The sequence below is a fragment of the Micromys minutus genome (genome assembly GCF_963924665.1).
Source record: "Micromys minutus genome assembly, chromosome: 1".
NCBI lineage: Eukaryota > Metazoa > Chordata > Mammalia > Rodentia > Muridae > Micromys > Micromys minutus.
This window is the reverse complement of record NC_137969.1, coordinates 86,332,836-86,355,211: the sequence shown is the minus strand read 5'-3', so window position 1 is coordinate 86,355,211 and position 22,376 is coordinate 86,332,836. Positions and strand designations below refer to the sequence as shown.

The 22,376-nt window shown below is 39.5% G+C and overlaps 1 protein-coding gene across 1 annotated transcript in view; it reads right to left on the bottom strand.

Annotated features, from left to right (window-relative positions):
• CACNA1E (calcium voltage-gated channel subunit alpha1 E) overlaps positions 1–22,376 on the bottom strand; it is a gene marked incomplete at its 3' end in the record, with an annotated part of 296,371 nt that overhangs the window by 22,106 nt on the left and 251,889 nt on the right. Inside the window, exons 31-36 of the mRNA XM_080932993.1 lie at positions 21,779–21,889; positions 17,989–18,072; positions 17,129–17,254; positions 10,674–10,739; positions 5,564–5,655; positions 4,900–5,065 (exon numbers count right to left, since the gene is read on the bottom strand). Coding sequence (XP_080789119.1) covers positions 4,900–5,065; positions 5,564–5,655; positions 10,674–10,739; positions 17,129–17,254; positions 17,989–18,072; positions 21,779–21,889 — 645 coding nt within the window. The remainder of the gene's footprint in view (positions 1–4,899; positions 5,066–5,563; positions 5,656–10,673; positions 10,740–17,128; positions 17,255–17,988; positions 18,073–21,778; positions 21,890–22,376) is intronic.

Below are 22,376 nucleotides of genomic sequence, written 5' to 3'. Positions count from 1 at the left end.
AACAGATCTCATTACAGATGGTTGTGAGCCACCACGTGGTTGCTGAGAATTGAACTCAGGACCTCTGGAAGAGAAGTTGATGCTCATAACCACTGAGCCATCTCTCCAGCCCATGATAATGGTTTAGAAGGTAGATGTAGATCAGGGTAAGAATGGGGTGCTCCTGGACTAAACCATTCACAAGAACAGTAACAAAGACAAGAATTGAGCAGTAAGTAGTTCTGTTGTGTGCTTCTGGGTGCCACTGATTCTAGTACAAGCTCTTGCCTGTCCTACTACTATAGTTCAATGGAGGTACCATTCTGTGACCTAAGCTTCACCCAGCCATTGAATCCCATTTTTTTCTTAGCTCACAATGAGTAGGGATTCAACAAAAGCTAATGAAGGGGTATTGGACAGAAGATATGGCCATCTCTGTTACTTATTATGGACATGAGAAAAATGTAAGGTCTGAAGTTGGTACTTTAGCTGCCTTTTAGGCATCAAAAGGGGAGTATTTGAGGAAGAAGCTTACATGAAGGGAAAGATTTATGAACAGAGAAGGATGAAAAGAGATATTAAAATATATTCTGGTTGTGTCATTTGAGCCCCATTGCTTAAGCTTGTCTTACCCTAGGATACCCTGATGACAGGTGTCTATAAAACAGCATTTTGTTTAGGCTATATCTATCTGGGCTTAAAATTCAAGATTCCTGCCAGATAGAAAAATTGGCTGTGGAAATGTAAAGATATAAATCCCTGAGGCAATGGGAAGAGGAGGAGGGGGTGTTGGGATTGGGAGCAAAGGGGATAACATCTGAAATGTAAATACAGAGAATATCCAATAAAAACATGTTTAAAAAATCTCTACTGCAGATTCCTAGTGTAAATGGTCAGGTTCATGGGTTTGCCAGATAAGCAGGCAGAATATATAGGCTTCCGGGAACGTCTACAGAAAAGGCACAATTGCATTACTCTTTGTAACATGGAGAAGATTGGGGGTTCTAATAGCCATAGTTCCCCTCTTTACCTATGCTACAAATGGATGACTGAAAGTTGATTTGTCTTCTTTTAGTGTTAGGGTGAAGGACATGTGTCAGTTGATAAAGGAATGGACCAGTGTCAGGCCATCATGAAAAGCATACAGCTTCCTTTAGACCTCACTGATATGGCAGAGAAAACTTCATCCCTCTTGTTTTAGTTGTTTGAGAACTGCTGTTTCACACAGCTAAACGCAGCACAAGCCTCTGTCACTGAGATTTGAGCCTCAGTGAATTTGCTCAACCACTGCCTGAATTATTGATTGCCTTCTGTGTATATACTCCTTTCAGGGCACGCATCACTGATGTTAATAGTTAATGTTAACAACAACTATTAACATTGCTACTGCTTCATAGCGATATGAAGCTTCATTGTGCATCTTTTAACAGTGTGCACATTAACATCTACTGTTGGTTTTCATGCTCCTTCCAGCCCTTCACAAGGAAGTTTTAATTGCCATTAGGTCTTTGAGAAAATAAATGCGTCTGATTTGTAACTGCACTCTTAGCTCTCAGCACATGGCCTGGCAAATATCAAAGGACCTCAGAAATCTCTGTTGGATGGTTGGTTTGAGATGAACAGCATATGACATGCCCAAGGACACAAAGTCAATCTTATTGTAGGGCTGAGACTTGAAGGCAGATCATCTGACACTGAATATAGCCTCATTAAAAATAACATTAATGTGAATTATGTAGCTCTCTCTGTCTCATGATTCTAAAAGTAACCATATAGCCTCCAATTAATTTTCCACTTTTATCTCTGGTTTCTTTTAAATATTTATCCTTAAACACTTAAAGCATATAAGATAAAATGGAGAGTTCTACATGTAACTCCTTTTCTTCCAACTTATTCTTATAGATAAGTGTTAATCCCTGGTATGTTGGTTTCTTATTAACTGGAGGTTACAAAGAGACGGGGTCTTGCTGAAAGTTCTGCTTTTGTGCCTAGCTCAGTGTCTGTCACTAGTAGCCACTTGATAAAAATGGGTTGAAGATCTAAATTTACGAACTTAAGTTCCTCTTGGTTATTTTTATTATACACGGTGCTTCGGATTTATAAATAGGTCTGTGTTCTTTTTCATTGAAAAACTGTGGAGGTTGAAGTCAAGGTGGTACATGACTGGACAGTGGAGAGTGAGCAGGAACAGAGTTCCGTAAAGAAAGTGTAGGTGGAAAAAGGAGGAGATTCAAGAGGAAGCACATCTTAGCACATCCCTAGATGGATAAAGTTATTAGAAATAAAAGTCTACACCAGGCAGAGTGAATGCAGACTTATATTGGGGAAATTATTAATAAATGAAGATCTGATGCTCCAGATTGAGAGCTGGACAGATTGAAATACTTTGGGCTAAACTTCTGGTTTTATAAGTTGCTTACTTATTGATATTAAAATCGATAAAAGATGTTAGTTTGTTTTATGAATTATCCCATTTAGGCCAGGTAGCTCATCAGATGCTAGCTAGTGGTTATTTTAAAATTACCACAATAAGAGGCTCATATTATTTTAACATGGGATCCATGGAAATTTAAGTTGATTCCTTGACATGACAGATTATTAGAGGCCTAAGAATAAGATCATACAGTTTTTTAGTTTATTCATTTGTCTTATATTGTTTTAAATTTCAAAATGGATGTGATATTGAGTTTTATGGTTTTATTATTTCTCTGGGAAAGAATACAAAATAGAAGATATTCTGGTTGCTGACCTAAGGACATGCTATTTTGGGAGAAAGGTTTTGTTTTTGTGTTTTTAAAAAGGGTGCTTATGCTCTAAATGCCTTTCAGAGTTATATGGATCAGATTTGATAGAGGGGAACCACTTAAAAAACTAGATTTAAGAGGAGCAAACAAAAATATAACTTGATACTAAAATATTTTTGTTGAGATTTATATATTACAGAATTTACAGCTATGGTGAAGCTTGTCATCAGAATGCTGTACTGGCCTGCTTAGATTCCTGATCTCAGAGACTACAACAATCATTGGTGTGGCTTTCTTCTTGAGGCCTGGCCAGCTTCCTCATCTCCTCCCCTCTTCTAGATTCTCAATGCCCATATTCAGCTTGAAGGAGCTATGAAAAATCATTGCCATGATTCCCTGGACTTTTGGGGGTGAAGGTATTTATTCTAAGATTGTTTTCATGAGAAATTCAGAAATGGTCATAATTTAACAGGGAAGAATTTGCCAGATTTATTTGTACAGCCATAATTTTCTTTGGTAACTAAACTAAAGTCATATCTTACACTGGTAGAAATCTTCTAGTTGATACAAAGTTAAAGTTATAATCTTTACAGTAGTTTAGAATTTATTTGATACAGATTTAAGGTTTTCATTGATTTAATTTCTTATTGATTTAAAATTGAGATTAGTATTGTTGCTTTCATATAGGAACTGTACCTATACAATATATTTGGGAATTCAAGGCTTAAACCCAGTCCTATAACTGCTATTATACACTGTTTTAGTTGATCAAACAATACCAGTTTAGGGCCAGATAGCAAACTCATGGTTCTGAGTCAATTAAAAGGGTGTTTTTGAGACATTTCAATTAGAAATGGCCAATAGTAGTCAAGACTTAACAGTTCAGAAATGCTTTATGTAAATAGATGGCTTTCAAAAATGTCAGAAATATATAAAATATGACATTTAATGTTATTTATCTTTTGTTGAAACATATCTGCTCCTTACAGTTCCCCTTTGGTGGATTTAACAAAGATATTGATCATCTCTACCTCCAGGTGAAGTTATACCTTGTGACAATTTTAAAGACATTATAAAAGAGCAAGTGCCTTAGCCTAGGATAAATGACAACATAGTCAAAACCAAAAGTGTATGTAGGGGGGAATGAGGGGTGATTCCCAGAGTCTCCTTACTTCGTGCATTAGCCCTTATACCAGGGACAATGGTCTGTCTGAAGGCCCCTTGCTGTTACTAGAAAGGTAAATGTCAGATGTCTCTGTCCCCTTACAGAGAGAAATGTTTGGGCATGAAACAGTTAAGTTACTTTTCAATGCAGGGCCATGGAATTGACCACTTTTGCGCAGTGACATTGTTTTAGTGTTATATAGTTTTCCATATCCAGTGGCATTTGCATTAAAGTTGAGCTGAGGGACATTATGGGACCCAGAAGGACTACAGTGACCTTTGTATTGATCTGTTGTCACCTTATGTATTTGTGCCATCCATCACTGTAATCAGATGTGTAGGGAAGTCATTTCTGGATGCTTTCTCCAAAAGAAGACACTCAGAGGGAATTTTGGCTCTCTTACCACTTCCCTAAGTGGAAATGTTCTGCATATACTCCTCAATATTCACTAACACCCGAAGTAATCATGTTTCACACCAGAATACTTGCCAACTGCCATCCAATTCAATAGCACCACAGTCGGGAGAGAATCTCATCAATTATGCTGCATGGGATCATTATTTGCCTTGATTAACCCTATAAGCTTCTATTTTAAAGGTACCTTTTTTATAAAGTTAAAACAATAAAAATCTCCCAAACAGATACAAGTCCTGGTTATTAAATAAACTACACATGGCACAAAGAAGACAGGGGTTACCCCAGTAGCTCCAGAGTCAACAAGAAGCTTGGTGCTCTGTTCCTACATCGGAGTTCTCATCCAGTCTCACAAGGGATCTCCCTTTGAAGCCAAAAAGGCCTCAACCAACAAATGCCACTCTCCCTGCAAGGATTCTAAGGAGCACTTTGGCCCCCAAAGGCAAAGATTTAATTCTTCTGTATCTTGAAGTGTGAGGATATATGTGAAGGATCAGGAACAAGGAAGTGAAGAGAGCCAGAGGAGAACATGTGCACACACTATAGGAGCCTTTCCTCTATCAGGAACCCCTCAAATAAAGGCAAATTCTTACTCACCAGGAAGGAGCAGAAGAAGATGAAGGAGACAAAGTAAACGTAGGCCAGGTCAGTGCCACAGCGCTCATTCCCGTTCTGCCCTGAGGGTGCGGTCGTGTCAGGTTCACAGCCCTTCTCGCCGAGACATGACAGCATAATCTCCTGCCAGGCCTCCCCTGTGGCACTCCTGAACACAGAAATCCATCTTGGCTAGAAGTCTTTATGTTCCATCACACCGTGGGCCTCTTCCCTATTCATACATAGGACTTTTTTTTTAACCCAGTGGGGCCCTTTTAGTATTTTCCACATGGAGAAGAAGAATGTCAATGAGGCCCCTTTCTTCTTCCTCCCCGCCCACCATGTCTTCATTTGTTAAGGGTCTAATCTGATAGTAGAGAAATAGTGGTAGGATCCCAAGATATCAGCACAGCTACTCAAGGTTTCTGGTCTTAAGTTGTTCCCATCAGAAGCTACATGCTGAGTCAAAGACAGTGACAAAACTTTGTAAATCACGGGGAAGTTCTATTAACGCATGGTCTCTTTCCACTGCATGTCCTAATAAGAGCAGCAGAGTAGAATTAAGAGATCAAGAGGCCAATCAGCTTTCTCCCTCCAGATGCTTCTCCCCACTTTGGCAGCCAAAGACCACGAGGTCTCCAGCTTGAACAGTTGTTTATCCAGGTACCTGAAAAGCAGCATGAGAGACCCAAAAAAGCTCCGGAAGTTGTTGTGCCGGTTGATATGACTTTCCTCGTCTAATTTTATGTTTCCAAACACCTTGGGGGGGGGGGGGATAAGAGAAATCAGTTAGCTGAAATGAGTTGTGTCACATCTCTAGCATGTGGTCATTAGACAAACAGGCAGGGTAGATAAAGTGCAAGCAAGACTTCTTGATGCTGGTCTCTGAAAGAGATAACCTGTAGAGAGAGAGAGAGCTGACGGACATCATGTTCTTGGCCTGATGTGGAAGCTAATTACTTTCCCTACTGCTCCAGTATAGCAAAAGGGACTAATGATCACAATGTTCAAGCAGTACATAGACTACAAATCTTTTCACATCATTCTGCATATACATGAGCTCTCATATGCTTAAATTAAAGATACATTTTAGTCCCATGGTCCCCATGCAATGTACCAAAGACATTGCTCAACAAGAGGACACACAGTGTCACCACTCTTTTCCCATATCTGATAATCATAAAAAGAATATCTTTATCTGCCAAAGATGTCATTAATGGTTTGTGCAGAAGCTATCCTACAATATGCAAGGTGATCAGATGTGAGAGGCATGGCTATATGTTCCTTAAGTATATTTTTATCTAGAGATCGAAGTCTTAGAAATTGTTATCTTAATGCACAGCCAATGGAAATGAACACACATGCACCATCAGACTGACACAAATCCCACTGAAATTAGTCACTTAGGTGTAAGCTAAAAGCTAAATCCAGTAAGTAGGATGAATGAAGGGTAATTGAACACATGAAAAAGAAGGGCTGGAGACACAGCCCTAACTTAGATACATGGGGTCTTAATTTTAATCCATTGTACCAGAGGGAAAAATCAAAGAAAGGAAGGAGTAGAGAAGAACATAAAAGGAAACAAGTAGTCCTGGAGGGAGGGAGACACTGATCACTGACATTCATACAAAAAAGGGCAAGATTCAGCAATATTTATGTGTACACAGATATAAACTCTAACAGCAATTCAAAGATGCTCCAATGAGAAGGGTGCACTCTCCTCATCTACCTGTGTTACAGATATCAGGACAGGTCCTTCCAGACCAGCACTGATACAACTGATGGCTTCAAGGGCCACTCTTCTACCCATCTGAGATGATTTCCAGCCTACATTTAGCATGCTTCAGTTTATTCTATGTATGCTAAACGGAACACGTTTTCCCCTAACAGTTTTGAGAATATGCAATTGAGGAACAATCTCTGCCCCCAGCTATTTTGCTCAAGTAACTCCCACTGACACCTGCTTTGGGAATTTGTTCTCAGTGCTGTTTTCTTCAAAACCCAAATACTACTTGTCTTCAGGGAGGGGGGAGCCAGTCAGCAGAGGGAAGACAGAAGGAACAGATAAGGAAGAGGCGGCTCCTCAAGAGACACATGATTTTTAAAAACCCCACAGAAGCAAAAAAACCTTCTTCATCCTGTATACTTCATGAGGTTACTGTTGTATACTGTAGCCAGTTTAAATTTCCTTCTCTCTTGCCTCATTCCCTTAGCTAGAGATCTGTAAGCTGCACCCAGTCTATCACATTTGCACACTTCACAGGGCCTTTTCCCTCTGAGACTCTCATGGCAGCATCATTACTTGTCCTGGTTATGACTTTTCTCAAGTATCCATTAAGTTGTTGGAGAGTGTGCACTGTGTGATTTTGTCAACATGATGTTAGTATAATTGTCAAAGAAACCATGGCGACTTTGAATACTTTTCTAAGTGGATATTTATTATGAAAGTGGTGGGTCTTAAAATTTCTTTGCATTTTTTAACATTCACCTAGCCTGTTACCACCCACATCTCTTATATCAAAGACTATGAGAGGAAGAAGGGTCACTTCTGAAAGATGCAGGAAAATCCAGGCTTCCATCCACTTTCACTTGGAATTAAATGCAGGACTAGAAGTCTCTGGTTGTGTTTAACCCACTCCTCTACTATAGTAAAGGAACTAAGGCCAGGGGAATTCAGTAGCTTAATCAAGCTCCCAGAGTTGGACAGCTACAGAGCTAAGGCCAATAGCTTCTCTTCTAATAACCTCTGCATATAATCCCCTTCCCATAAGTGACAGATTACTTATTCTCAGAGGCCTTTAAAGGTTCAGCATAGTGGGTTGTCTTATAGATCTCTCTGGTTGCCCTTTGCATCTATTCAAAAGCTTACTCCTTCTATCCAGTGCATGGTTCTTACATCTAAAACTGTTTCCTTCACTGCCTACACTTGGCTATCCTGGAACTCACTTTGTAGACCAGTCTGACCTTGAACTTAAGAGATCCACTTGCCTCTGTCTCCAGAGCTCTGGCTTTAAAGACCTATGCCACCACAACTAGACCTAAGTTTTTCTTTAGTTCCTTCTCAATTTTCTTTAATTCTGTTTTACAAGTTTCAAGCTTAGCTGGCAGAGACTGGAGTATAACTCTGAGAACACCACTCTCTATGTTCTATTTAATTCTTGGCTTTTCTTTATCTCTGCGAACATGGGGTTTTGCTCCATTCCACTTCCTGTTGCACCTTTTCTCCTCAAATGGTACATTTTATATTTTTCCTTGTTCAGCTTGCTCCTTTTCAATAAAAATCTTCACAAGAGTAAACAGTAACAACTATAGGACAGTGTCAATACTAGGCTGTTTTGAGATTTCCTCTGCTGATGAAATTAATCCAGAAACTCTTCATTTTAGTCCCAGGCAAACTTTTTGGACAAGAGCAAAAAGCAGTCACATTCTTTGTCAAAATATCACAAGAACAGTCTCTTGGCCACATACTAACATTTTTCTCCTTTGAAACCTACTAAGCCAGGCTCCCATGGTTCAAATCCCCTGCAGCCCAATGTCCTCCATGTTCTAGGATGGCCCTTTAAGTCCCACTTAAAGCAGTCAGATGCTTTTCTAATCCAAAGGCCACATTTCTCCAAACAAATGCATGGCCAGGCCTATCATAGCAATACTCCATTCCAACTTTTGTCCTAGTTAGGGTTTCTATTGCTGTAAAGAGACATTATAACCTTCATAACACTTATAAAGAAAAATATTTAATTGGGAATGGCATACAGTTCAGAGGTTTAGTCCATTATGGACGCTATATGGAAGGAAACATGCTGGAGAAAGAGCTGAAAGTTCTACATCTGGCTGGCAGACAGCAGGAAGGAACTGGCTTGAACTTTTGATACCTCAATGCCTATAGACCACTCCTACAGTGACACACTTCATCCAACAAGGACATACCTTCTAATAGTACCACTCTCTATAGACCTATAGGGGCCATTTTCATTCAAACCACCATAGGTTTTCTGTTTTGTGATGACTGAATTGAATATGCTCTCTCTAGTAACATATTTAGGAGTGTTCATGATTTGCACATTGTACTGGCTTTCTATGACAGACCAGACTGGGTATAGCCAGCTAAAGCAAGCCACAGTGGCAAAGGCCTTCATGTTTCTGTGAAAAAGTACTCCCCACCTAGCATTTGCTCATCTGGTGGGCTGAGAGAAGGCACAGTGTTAAGAGCTGGGCTGTAAAGAGGCACAGCTAGGTTTTAGCTTTTTAACTTATTATCTGAGAACATGAATATGGTTAAAGGCTACTTAACCATGCTAAATGTCAGTGGAAACAATGAAACTCAATTACTCCTGATTATACTCACCATATGCCTTGCCACTTCTCTTTATATGCCTGCATATATGTGTATATTTGCATACAGGCATACAGTCAGCAACATACCTGGCAAACCAAGTAACTGAAGTAAACAGCATTATTAATGTCAGTATGAGTCTTAATATTAGACTTGGGGATAGTATCATTTCAGCTTATTTCACTTGAAGACGAAAGTAGTAAGAGCTATTTTATCATACAGAAACTTAAGCATATGGAATTTAATTTGACCATTCAAATTTCAATTTTTGGTTTGAGACTATGTAAGTTCTGAGGTAAAGTTTGGAGGGAGTTATTAGTGTCTTCACGTTATCAAGAGAGCGTTAAAGTTCTATGGCCATTGTTTCTATTGCTACCAACATCATTTCATGTATCTATTGTAAGATCTTCAGAGAAGGAAAACTACAGCCTTTCCACAGGCCTTACATCGTTTGATGCTGGACATTCAGCTGTGATTTGGGAGAATAATACTCCCTGGTCATAGAGTTAGAGGAAGAGTGGATTAAGAGGTCTTTTGGAAAGAATCTAGGCAAGACAGCTTATCAAGAAGCTTGGAAACTGAGGCAGTGACTCTAGGTAGCCAGGTGGCACACACTGCTGAGGAGGCATCCAGGCTGCCTGGTTTCAGGGGACTGTCAGCTGAAGTTCTTAGAGGGGATAGTCATGCAGCTCTCTAAGTAAGAAAGACAATCAAAAAGCCTTTGGATCCCACCAAATAAGTTAGGGGATGCATGCTCAATGTTTGTAGAAGCAGATCATCAATCCCAAATGACTCATGTTCTTAGAAGGAAGATTTGGTTTCTTGGGGCTCAGTAGACCTCTGGCTACCTGCAAAAATATCCAAGACAAACCAGATCTGCTAACAAGTTCTAACAATGTTGAGGCTTTGAGTAGGCCAGGGGATTATCCAGCAAGTTCTATGGCCCTGTACAATAGGAATTGATAGGAATATGGCTCTGGAGCTTCCTTGCATGGGAAGTAACAGGTTTTAGAGAACTCAGACAGTTAAAACTGCATTTAAATGCAATTAAAAATGCAAATAGATGCATTTGGTATCATGACTTACTAGATAACAGACATCTAGCCTTCCTTTTTGTCAAGTCCAAATAACAGAGATCCTGAGGAAAAAACTTACGTTAGTTGCAATGGGAGTCCCTCTCTCTGAAAAAATAATGGTGTCATTTTGATTCCGTTCTATTGTAGAAGCCCAGCTACTCCCAGCAGCATGATGAGAAAACCTCAGATGAAGTCCCCAAAGCAGACCCCTCCTGAATGCCTCGGGGACCACTTGGCCCATGTGAAATTCCCAAGGTCACAATGTGACAAGACCTTGAAGAAGTTTCTTGGTCAAGGGACACTGTACACGTCATCCTCAACTCTGCAGAAGACAATGTGAGCAGCCGCTGCCCCATTGGGCCACTCACCTGCATCCCGATGATGGCATAGATGAAGAAAAGCATGGCAATAAGGAGGCAGACATAGGGGAGAGCCTGCAAGCGGAAGCAAGAGATAATAATTAATCAAGGAGACCATTGCTTCTGCTGTCATTGGCAAGGCAGGAGCTCTTGCCCTGAGGCTATTTGAAGCAAGACTGACTCTGATCCTTGGAGTTATTCTGTTTGGAGTACTATTTCCTTGTTAAAATTGCCCAAGGCTTCTGATGGATATGTGACCCCTATCTCCAAAGAGGGCTAGCAAAACTTTCTGAGTTTGAGAAACATTTCACTTGATATGCAGAAGACTAATAATCCTAGCAACTGTGACCCAAATTAAAGGAGACAAGCCAAGCTTTGGTTTCAAGGTCTCTGTATTTCTTCCTCTCATCCCCACATCTGATGTGTAACTCATAGTCGGGTCTGGAGGCGGAGCTAAGTGTCAGGAGAACCCTTTTCATCCATTCCTAGAAGTATTTGCTATCCTCAGATGAAATACCATCTTCCAATGCTCAATCCTTTCAATATTTTATTCTATTTCACATAAATTCCCCTAAAGCCTGCTACGTGTCAGCCATTATCCATGAGACAAAAATTTAAAAATCCTTATTGTGTATGCTTTTGTGATGGTAACATTTCTATATGAAAATGAAGGCAAGGACTTGCCCTTGATAATCTAGGGCATGGGTAGACACAGAGGAGTTGAGATTTGGAGCAGGAGGGCTCAATATAGTTGTGTGGTGATCCTTGTACTGACAAGAAATTCCCTTTTCTTTACCAGTCAATAAGCTCCTGGGCAGTCAGTGCCACTGAGAGTCTCAGTCTTGTCTTGAGTGTGCATACCACAAGTCCCAGGAGACCAGTCAAAGGCTTTCAGATGGCTGGAGCAAGGCAGAAGTTATCAACAGAGTTAACAAAATAAAGAGCCCCAAGAGAGACTATTTACAACTTGAGTGTAGACTTAAATTTTTTAAATATACTTTTAATGATGGGTTTTTAATGTTTTACCTCCCTGCTAGCCCACCACCCCCAGAGGTAGTAGAAAAGAAAGGTTATTAGGATACAAGGTGTAGGGCTGTGTTTTAGAGCAAATCCCATCTGTATTGTCAGGAAATCAACATTTCAGTTTACAGGACTTAGCAGTGGCAGATAGATACACTCACAAATACTTCATGACTTCACAAATATACCAACAGTCTAGTTTGGTATTGTTGAAATAGCGAACATGAATCAGCAGTGGTGCCATGACCTAGCAGAGACAGGTATGTCTCAGCTAAACTGGCACAAATCAGCAGGAGGAATTAGAACCAGCAAAGATGTCAAGATAAAGTTTTTGGTGTGAGTGTGTATCTCAAGTGAAGAAGCATGGCTATGTAAGACTAAGAAGCATTGCAGAGCTATGCTTTGTCATTGTCTGTTGGTTCCTATTTATACTCCTTCCAAGTATTATGTGTCCTCCATGGGTTCTCACCACGTGTCATGTCTCAGCACATGAGCCTGTCTTAGCAAATCTCCATGTCAGTCTATATCAGCTGACATTACTTTGCCAACTGGCCCAAGTTTGCACAAATGGCAAAAAGCCACTAGCACAACACCAGAAGTTTTTTGGTACATTTCTCTCTATGGAGTCATGACAACCGGAGCTCAACAGCTCAGTCAGTGGAAGGCAGACCAATACATGTATGTCATTAGTAGACAAATCCCTTATCACACATCCTTTCACATGCTTGCTTTCGTAAAACATCCTTTTACTTGTGTCTACTTCAGGAAAACACTTCTTTATATGTTTGCCCCCAGCAAAACACTATCTGACACAACTGACTTTCCAAAGAACACTCAAGTTTCCACTTCAATAGAGGACAAATTAAAATGTACCCAAAAGCCAATGAGCAGGTCCTTCCTCCACAAAGTACTGAGTCCCAGGGTGAAAGGAAACAAATGGCACAAGAAATCAGTGTTCCCTGGTGCTTGCACTGTCTACCCACGCCTTATGCCCTAGTCTACCCATTTGGCTTGGCCTTCTTTCTTCTCTACCCAATGTCTCCAGTCTCAGTTTATCTTCCTACTCCAAACCTTAGAGAGAAAACCAAAGATTCCATCTGTCTGAGACCCTGTTCTAATATAAAATAAGAGAAAGAAGGGATGACATTCTGAACATGGGATAAAGACAGAACTTGGTGAATCCCAGTATTTGGTCAGAATAGGTAAAGGCAGTGGTATAGTGTTAACATTGGATATATCTCTGCTTTGGGTTTTATAAGTAAATTTGCTTTTTACATTTTTGTCATTAAGCAATTTACTTCTGTCCAGTATTGCAGAACCACCCTGAAGAGGAAACACCCAGCAAAACACAGCTCCATGTAACTCTAACCAAACAAGTGACAGATCTGTATGACAATAACTTCAAGTCTCTCAAGAAAGAAATCAAAGAAGATCTTGGAAAATGGTGAGATCTCCCATGCTCGTGGGTTGGCAGAATTAACATAGTAAAAATGTTTGTCCTACCAAAGGCAACCTACAGATTCAATGCAATCCCCATTAAATCCCAACACAATTATTCAAAGACATGGAAAAAGCAATTCTCAAATTCATCTGGAAAGGCAAAAAATCTAAAATAGCAAAAACAATTCTTAACAATAAAAGAATGGGCTGGTGGAATCACCATCCCTGACCTCAAGCTCTACTAAAGACCAATAGTGATAAAAACAAAAACAAAAACCAACTGCATGGTACTGGTACAGAGACAAACAGGTTGATCAATGGAATAGAATTGAAAACTCAGAAATAAAATTCTTATGCACACTTGATCTTTGACAAAAAAAAAAAAAAAAAAAAAGCCAAAAATATACAATGGAAAAAAGAAAGCATCTTCAACAAATAGTGCTGGTCTAACTGGCTGTCTCCATGTAGAAAAATGAAAATAGATCCATATTTGTCACATTGCACATTGCTCAAGTCCAAGTGGATCAAGAACCTCAACATAAAACCAGATACATTCAATTTAATAGAAGAGAAAGTAGAAAAGAGCCTTGAACTCATTGATACAGGGGGGAATTTCCTAAACAAAACTCCAATGCTTTAAGATCAAGAATGAATAAATGGGACCTCATGAAAGGTATAAGGCAAAGAACATAGTCAGTAAGACAAATCAACAACCTACAGATTAATAAAATATCTTCACTAAACCCATATCTGATAGAGGGTTAATATCCAAAATATATAAAGAACTCAAGAAGCTAGCCATCAAAAAAATAAAACAACCCAATCAAAAACTGGGGTATAGAACTAAACCAAGAATTCATAACAGAGGAATCTTGAATGGCTAAAAGGCACCCAAAGAAATGTTCAAAGTCCTTGGTGATCAGAGAAATGCAAATTAAAACAACACTGAAATTTCACCTTACACCAATCAGAATGGCTAAGATCAAGACCTCAGGTGACAATACTTGTTGAGGATGTGGAGAAAGAGGCAGCCTCCTCCATTGCTGGTGGGAATGCAAACTGTCACAACCAATCTGGAAATCAATTTGGAGATTCCTCAGAAAATTGGAAATAAATCTACCTGAAGAGCCAGCAATACCACTCTTGGGAATATACCCAAAAGATGTCCTACCATGGCACAGGGGCACGTGCTCCACTATGTTCATAGCAGCCTTATTTGTGATAGCCAGAAGCTGGAAACAACCCAGAAGTCACTCAGTAGAAGAATAGGTAGAGAAAATGTGGTTCATTTACAAAATGGAATACTACTCAGCTATTAAGAACAAGGACATCTTGAGTTTTGCAGGCAAATACATGGAACTAGAAATATCATCCTGAGTAAGGTAATTCACACTCAAAAGGACATGCATGGTATGTACTCACTAATAAGTGGATATTAGCCACAAAAAGTACAAAATAACTAAGATATGGTCCACAGAACTCCAAAAGCTCAACAAGCTGAAGGGCCCAAGTTTAGAGAACTCAGTCCCACTTGGGAGGTTAGAAGAAAGCAACCACAAGGGGGATGGAGGGATCTTAGAGGGAAAGGGGACTGAAGGTTAGAGGAACATGATCTGGTATTTTATGGGAGAAAGTACTTAAGCTCTGAAGGCCAGCAGGAAAAGAAAAGAAAAATGGAAACTGGCAACCTTAGCACATAGGAAGTTGGGAGGACTCTGCAGAATGTACCAGAGATCTGGGAGATGAGAAAGTCTCAGGACTCAAAGGGAGGGACCCTAGATAAAATTCATTCCCTACAATGGAAAGAAGTTGTAGAGCCCACCTCCAGCAGAAAGATGGTGTTGCTATTCCATAATCAAAACTCTGACCTATAATTGTTTCTGTCTGAAAGAACTTCAGGGATGGAAATGGAGAAGAATCCAAGGAAAAGAAGGTCCACTGACAAGCCCAAAATGGGATCACACTCAAGGGGAGGCCCCAAGGTCTGACACTATTACTGAGGCTATGGAGTGTTTACAAAAAGAGACCTATCATGACTGCCCTCTGAAAGACCCAACAAGTAGCTGAAAGAGTCAGATGCAGATATTTGCATCTTACAATGAACAGAAGCAACTGACCCTTGTGGTTAAATTAGGGAAAAGCTGGAAGAAACTGAGGAGAAGGGTGACCCTGTAGAAGGACCAGCAGTCTCAATTAACCTGGACCCCTGAGATCTCTCAGACACTGGATCACCAACCAGGCAGCACACACCAGCTGATATGAGGTCCCCAACACATATACAGCAGAGGACTGTCAGGTATGTGATCAGACAGAGAAGATGCACCTAACTCTCAAGACACTGGAGGCCCCAGGGAGTTTAGAGATCTGCTAGAGTGGTTGGGATGGGGACACCTTGGTAAAGACAGAGGTGCAGGGAGGAGGTATGGGCTGTGGAACAGTCCAAGGGTGGACTGGGAAGGAAATAAAATCTGGAGTGTAAAATAAAACAAAATAAAACACAGCCCCATTGTGATGCAGATTAACTTACCTTCCACAGTCTCTGTGATACCCACTGAATATGTGGCCCATTTTGTTGTCAGTTTTTTACATCATTTTCTTTAGCTTCAAAAGGACACAGTGTCACAGTCTCGGTGATGGAATATGTGACAGATGACATTTATTTCTTAGACTCACTAACAACTGATCCCTTATGGGCAGCCAATTTAAAATAAAATAAAAAACATCTTTAAAAGCAGGCTGCTTTTCTAATTCTAAATCTGAACTCACCTGAGAATCAGGGGGCAAACTTGTAAGGTTTTAAAAATCTCCTGTCATCTAACTCTGAAACACCAGAGTTCATTGGGGTGAGACCTTTGTGGGAATAAACCTGCCAAAACATTGGTTCTTGCTAGGGTAGGAAAACCAAGGCCACACCTTGGAGCCTGAACATGCTTGCCACTGATTCATCTCAAACTTCAAATATTCTGATGATGAAGCAAATCAATTAGGAAAATATCTGAATATATAATAATATAATAAGGAAACTCCCTTTCCAAGTCATGACATACTGTGATTTTACTGTCTTGTCTTCTTAAGTTTAATTAAATGTATAAGTAATTAAGAGGAGGAGGACAATTTGGTGAATTTATGACTTGTCATCTTTGAGTCAATTTTATCAACTTTATTTTTAATACATTAATTGAAAATCTTTGTCTGCCAGAAAAGAAATACGCCCAGGCCTCAGACATCTAATTATGTTATTTGTTAAATGCCTAAAGACACTTAATTTATGCTATTGTTAGAGCTCAGAGAAATGTTAGTATGTTTGGAAACTTTACTAGTTCTGCCACTGAAGTGGGTTTCAGGCACCTGCATTTTAACAAACTTCTATATACCTATGCATAATCCCATGGAATATTTAAAAGGAACCTTGTAATAACCTGGCCAAACATTCCTAGTTTCTTTATAGAACTTGTGTGTGTGTGTGTGTGTGTGTGTGTGTGTGTGTGTGTGTGTGTGTGTGTTTAGTATACTATTCATTCAATAGTTCAAGAGATGCCCAGGTTGAAGACATGGTAAACTGTACATGAATTATCTTTTTATTAAGCATGAGTTGAAAAAATCCTCTGAAAAACTGTTCAATGAAGTAAAGTCACTGACAAGTTCCTGAACACACTAAAGGCACCTGACAATGGGAGGCTGACTCTTAAGTATGGTCAGGATTACTCAAGAGATTTAGAATACTCAAGGATAGCACAACATAAAGCATGCCCCTGTCTCAGTGCTAAGAAAAAAAGGCCTATTACAAAGTGAAAGTGGTACATTATTTTTTAGAATAAGATTCTGTAATATACACAGGAACTGATCACTATCTAGCCATCCTGTGCTATAATGAAGAACTATTGTATTTATACTTCTAATGCAAGCTTACAAACTTCTCTTTCCTAGAGGTGAAGGAAGCAGGGTGCGGATGCTGTTGCAGTGTTGTCTGGCATGTGGTGTTCCACCCTCCGTGAGCCTCTTACCTTAAAGGATTGCACAAAGGTCCACAATAAGATACGGATGGTGTAGCCCTGTCGCAGAAGCTTTATGAGGCGTGCAGCTCGGAAGAGCTTCAGAAAGCTCATATTGAAGCCACTGGTGTTCACCAGCTGGTGGACCAAAAGGAAACATGTAATTAGTGACAATATGCTCATTTAGAAAGATCTAAGCACTGGTATTTTCACATTTATTCCTTATTCAGATCACAAAATAGAAGGCAGTCTGTCTTTCACAGATAACCTAACTCCTGTTGAGGAACACCCAGTGAGTCTCTCCCTAAGCCTCCCAGCTGAGCTCTTAGATTCCTAGGTAGATGGATTTAAGAGCATCCCAGCACACAGGGGAGGAAAACTGGCTTCCCCAATTTCTACCAAATGCTCTAAACTCTGTACCACTTAGATTCCCAAGGAGCAGGCTCCTAATTCCCTAGACACAATGGTGTTCTGGTATTCAATAATTATAATCTCCACATGTTCTTTAGGATGAACTAGTTTGCAGAAACACTTTAGGCCTAAGAACTCTGAGGTTAAAGACACTGTTTTTCTTTGTAGAATTTCCCCAAACATCCAATATTAGCTTTCTTCCAGTACCTCTATTCTACTTACCCCATTAGATATCTGCTCTTTGAACCATGCAAATGTATCTAACCCTTTGGTGAAGTCTATCACTGTCCCCAAGTTTGTATAATCTTTTTTATTGCTCAGGAAGGACAAAGTGGACTCCCAACACAAAGGGGGCATGTTTGATTGGGTAGGTTTTAGAAAAATGAGTTATATATGGAGAAGGTGGTTTTAAACACTACACAAGGAACAGCTTAAACATGGGGATCTTGTGAATTATTCACCTTGCTGTCTGTCAGGATGATTTCTGTGATACTACCGATCACGGTGATGAAGTCAAAGATGTTCCAGGTATCTCGGAAATAGTTCTGCCCCGTGCATTCAATCACATGAACGTTAGAAAAAAGGGAAGACAGAAAAAAGACATCTTTCATTACGTAACTTTGTCACTTGGAATTAAAACTTGTCAGTTCATTCTAACTTTGGGCTCAGTTTCCTGTTTCTAACCCGAAATTCTGTTTCTCCTTTACTAATTTGGGAACTCCTCATTTTAAAAATGGTTCCGTAACTATTTGTAGATCATGTTTTTGAAAATGTCACTAAAAATCCCATAAGAAAGCTTTTTTTTAAATTAACAAACATTTGTTTTTCAACCATGCTACTGAGTTTGATCAACAAAGAAAAAGCTTTACATTTATTATATATATATATATATATATATATATATATATATATATATATGTATATGTATATGTATATGTGTGTGTGTGTGTGTGTGTGTGTGTGTGTGTGTGTGTACACCTTAGGGAATTGGTATAAGTAACTTCGTAATTATTTTCATTGCTGTAAGACGCTATATGGGACTAAAGGTTACAGACAATTCCAAAGCTGTTTTTTCAGATCTGATTGGCAGGAGGATGAATAGACTCCAATTCTCCAGCCTTTCTTCTTCTCTGTTATACCGTATTAGTAGTAGTTAAGTGTTATACATAGATGAGGAGATTTACTGACTCTGATATGGGGGAGATATAAAAGACCTAGAGAGTCCATCAACCTGATAACTTCACTTGCTTCAGAATGTATGATATGTCCATCCAATCTCAGATAGCACACACTTTGGGCCACACTCTTTAAAACAGGATAGCCACTCCTCCAAAATGTCCACTTGGCTTTCCCCTCAGCACCAGGGACAGCATCAGTTTTGGAGTACCACTAAAATGTCCTCTGCTCTATTCTCACAATTATCATCACATGACCTTTATCCTCTGTCCCAGCTTCCTGATACTCTTTCGGCTCATTTGTCCTTCTTGTGGGTCTGAAGGTTAGGTAGAACCAAATGTCATTGTTTATATAGTACTGAATAGAAGGCTTGGCCGTAACAGTGAAGTTATGCAACAGAGAAAGAATTGTGTTTAATGAGCATCACATATTGAAGATTGTAAGACAGCTATTGTTATCCTGGTTTGCGGTGTGAGAAAACTAAGGTTTATGGAGATCTGATTGTGGAACCCCATGTGTTTGTGTAAGAGAGAGAGAGAGAGAGAGAGAGAGAGAGAGAGAGAGAGAGAGAGAGAGAGAGAGAGAGAAGATGTACACTACTTTGTAAACAAGTTCTCTTTCCAGTAGAGTGCTTAACTTTTAATAAGGGGGCCAAGTGGAGTACCAAAGGTTCCCAAATTTCAAAGCTCTTCTAGTCTCCATCCAGAGGTGAATTTCCTCATTTCAGAGGGTTAGAAGCCTTAAGTTTCTATTGAGGATGCTTTATGACAGCACATCCAACATTGTGTACTATAGTACTCTTCCATTTTATCTGTAGTTCCATTTTCAATGATTTTAGTTACTTACAATCCAAAAATAGTACGTGAAAAATTATAGGATGCCAAAGAGAAGATCAGGAATGCTTTAAGTGAAGTGGTTGAGGGATTATCCTGGCTATGTTATAGAGTGGGAAGACCTACCTTGCCGGGTATCATGTTAGTATATAAAGGAAGTGACCTGACCACATATTCACCATTTTCTGCTTCCTGATTGTGGGTGTCATGTGACCAATTGCTTCAAGCACCTGACACTTCAACTTTCTGAAGACTGAACTGAGCCCTCAAATCTAAGACAGAATAAACCATTTCTCTTTTAAGTTGCTTTTGTCATGGTATAATTTATAGCATCAATAGGAAAAGAAATGAAAATAAATATGATGCTTAGAACCCATCACTTCATTTAAACATGTATGAAAAAATATACAGATATCATCTACAGACATCAGATTAGACTCAGTCTGAAGTATCTACTAGGGATTTTGGAATATACCCTGGCTACTTAATAAACTAGTAGATTATTGTGAATTTTGAGGTCATATAGACCAAGATCAAACTCCTGGAGCTGTCTTTCTCTAACACTGAACAAAGTACTAATCTTTCTTGAGCTATGATTCACCTATAAAATAAAAACATAATAAGTAAGCCTATATAATGTAGTTGTTACACAGGAAAAAATAGAAGTATAAACTATTGGATGAATATTTACTAGGTAGCCCAGTTTCCTCTTTTTTTCCATTTTATTTACACCCACTTTCTAATTCTACATTTTTTTGTAAAAGTCTTACACATCGTATGAACTTTGTTTTCTCATTTAAAATGATAAGGGAAACAACATCATCTACTACACATGTTTTTCTACGTTAATGAGAAGATCTGACAAAACAGTTCATGTTGGGGCATTCTGAAAGCTTTAGTTGTCAAATCAATGTAATGGTGCCTTTTCTGGTGTGACTAACTCCAGGCCTTGAATGAAACACAGGAATGAGGGTGGGAAGGAGGCAGGGCACAAGGCCGAATCCTCTAGTTAAGCCTGTAAGTATGTATTCAGTATTCACCATAATTAGACACATAATTGAGGCTTAAGGCACAGACGATGTCAGCATCAACACTCAGAAAGAAGTCTTTTTCCACACTGGTGCTGGTTCCCCCTCCATCTTTTACGTTGCCCTACTTGGGCTAGACTATTTTATAAAAGCATCTTTGTTTGATAGAAGTTTCATTTTACCTTTTTATTTCCTCAAGTCTCAAAACACTCAAAAGGGAGTCAGGATTTCCACAATGCAGCCACAGCAAAGGGTTCCTTTCAACTCTCCACCCCAAATAATCAAATTAATGGTTGTATAAAGAACCAGGAAACTGGAAACAGCCTCCACAACCAACACTGACAATTATCAAGCCCAGCCCAGAGTCCCTGTTACAGCTGCTACCAGAAGCACTCATTTTGATCTATAGGAAAGTTTCCCCTCTGTGCTAGGAAAGTGATATGGGCTATATACACTTACACTGGATAAGTGTGAAACAGTTGTCAAGTGGGTTTATCTGCACGCCCATTGAACACACAGCACACCCTGAAGCAAGCAGGAGGAAAGGGAGAGCCTGGTTCTGTTTATAAGACATTGATGCAAAGGCCAGGTTTTGGGAACAGATGCAGGAGTTTGTGAAACAATTATAATTACTAGTTGAGGAGAAATAAAAAGAGAGCTCATGCCAAAATAATTTCCATTACAATCTCTCTCAAAGCCAATTCCAGAACCCTCAACCACCTACCCCAAAACCACCAAAGGTACTTGAACATTGTAAGCATAACTAATAAACATTTCTTTTCATTGGCAAAAGGTGCCCTTTATGATTCCTTATAAGCAGAAGACTAAAACCTAAAATCTATAATTTGCTGGTTTGAGGCTATGAAAGACATTTTCCCAATCAAATCATACAATTTATATATACATTACCAGTGAATAATAACTCATGATTTAGTTAATCTAATTTTTGTTTTGCTTCTTTCTGTGTCAATTGTAGTTCTAGTAAAATCCAATGATGGCTGCCCTACTGCTGAAAGAATTCAGTAGGACTGGAGTAGACTGATCAGTATGGTGATAGGAAGGTAAGGTAGCTTCCTTTGTCTGTTCTCCTACTCTACTTACATGGCAGCCTGTTTAAACTCAATATTAGATGTGCAAGTGGGCAAACCATTCTTGAACAGCAGTAACCTGCATGTAACCCAAAATAAGAAAAGCTGATGCTGAGTTAGACATACCAGGAAGCCGAAAGCGATGACCTTCAGGACACATTCTAGGGAAAACACCATAGTGAAGGCGATGTTCAGGTACTTTAGGGCGAGCTCATAGGTGCAAGGAGCAGAATAGTACTGCGAGGAAGGAGAAGAATAAAACTACAGTCAAAGCCTTAAGGCATATGTGTATATGGTGGAATACATGTGCCAGGTCTGGCTCTCACCCTGGTGGAACACTTTTATGCATGTATGTTATGTAGTGAAGCACATACCCATGTCCCGCCCAGGAAACCTGAATAGCAGAATAACCTTCATGCCCAGACTAAAGGTAGCATGATAGAAGCGCTTACCAGAATTAGGTGTTTTGCATTTAGCATTAAATATGGTCAGGTTCACATTAACTTCAGTACTTCTTCAGGTTCCACAATGTCAAAGGTGGTCTCTGTTGACATCTTTTGTACCTGAGAGCCCTAACTGATACTCTGTTATTCTGCATTTCATTCAATGACCTCACCCCTACTCAGAAATTCAGGGGCTAGGGTACCGGACTAGATAAAATCAAAGAGACTCCATGATGCAAGATCAGGTAAATGTGGCAAGCTAGTAAGGTGAAGTGATTTCC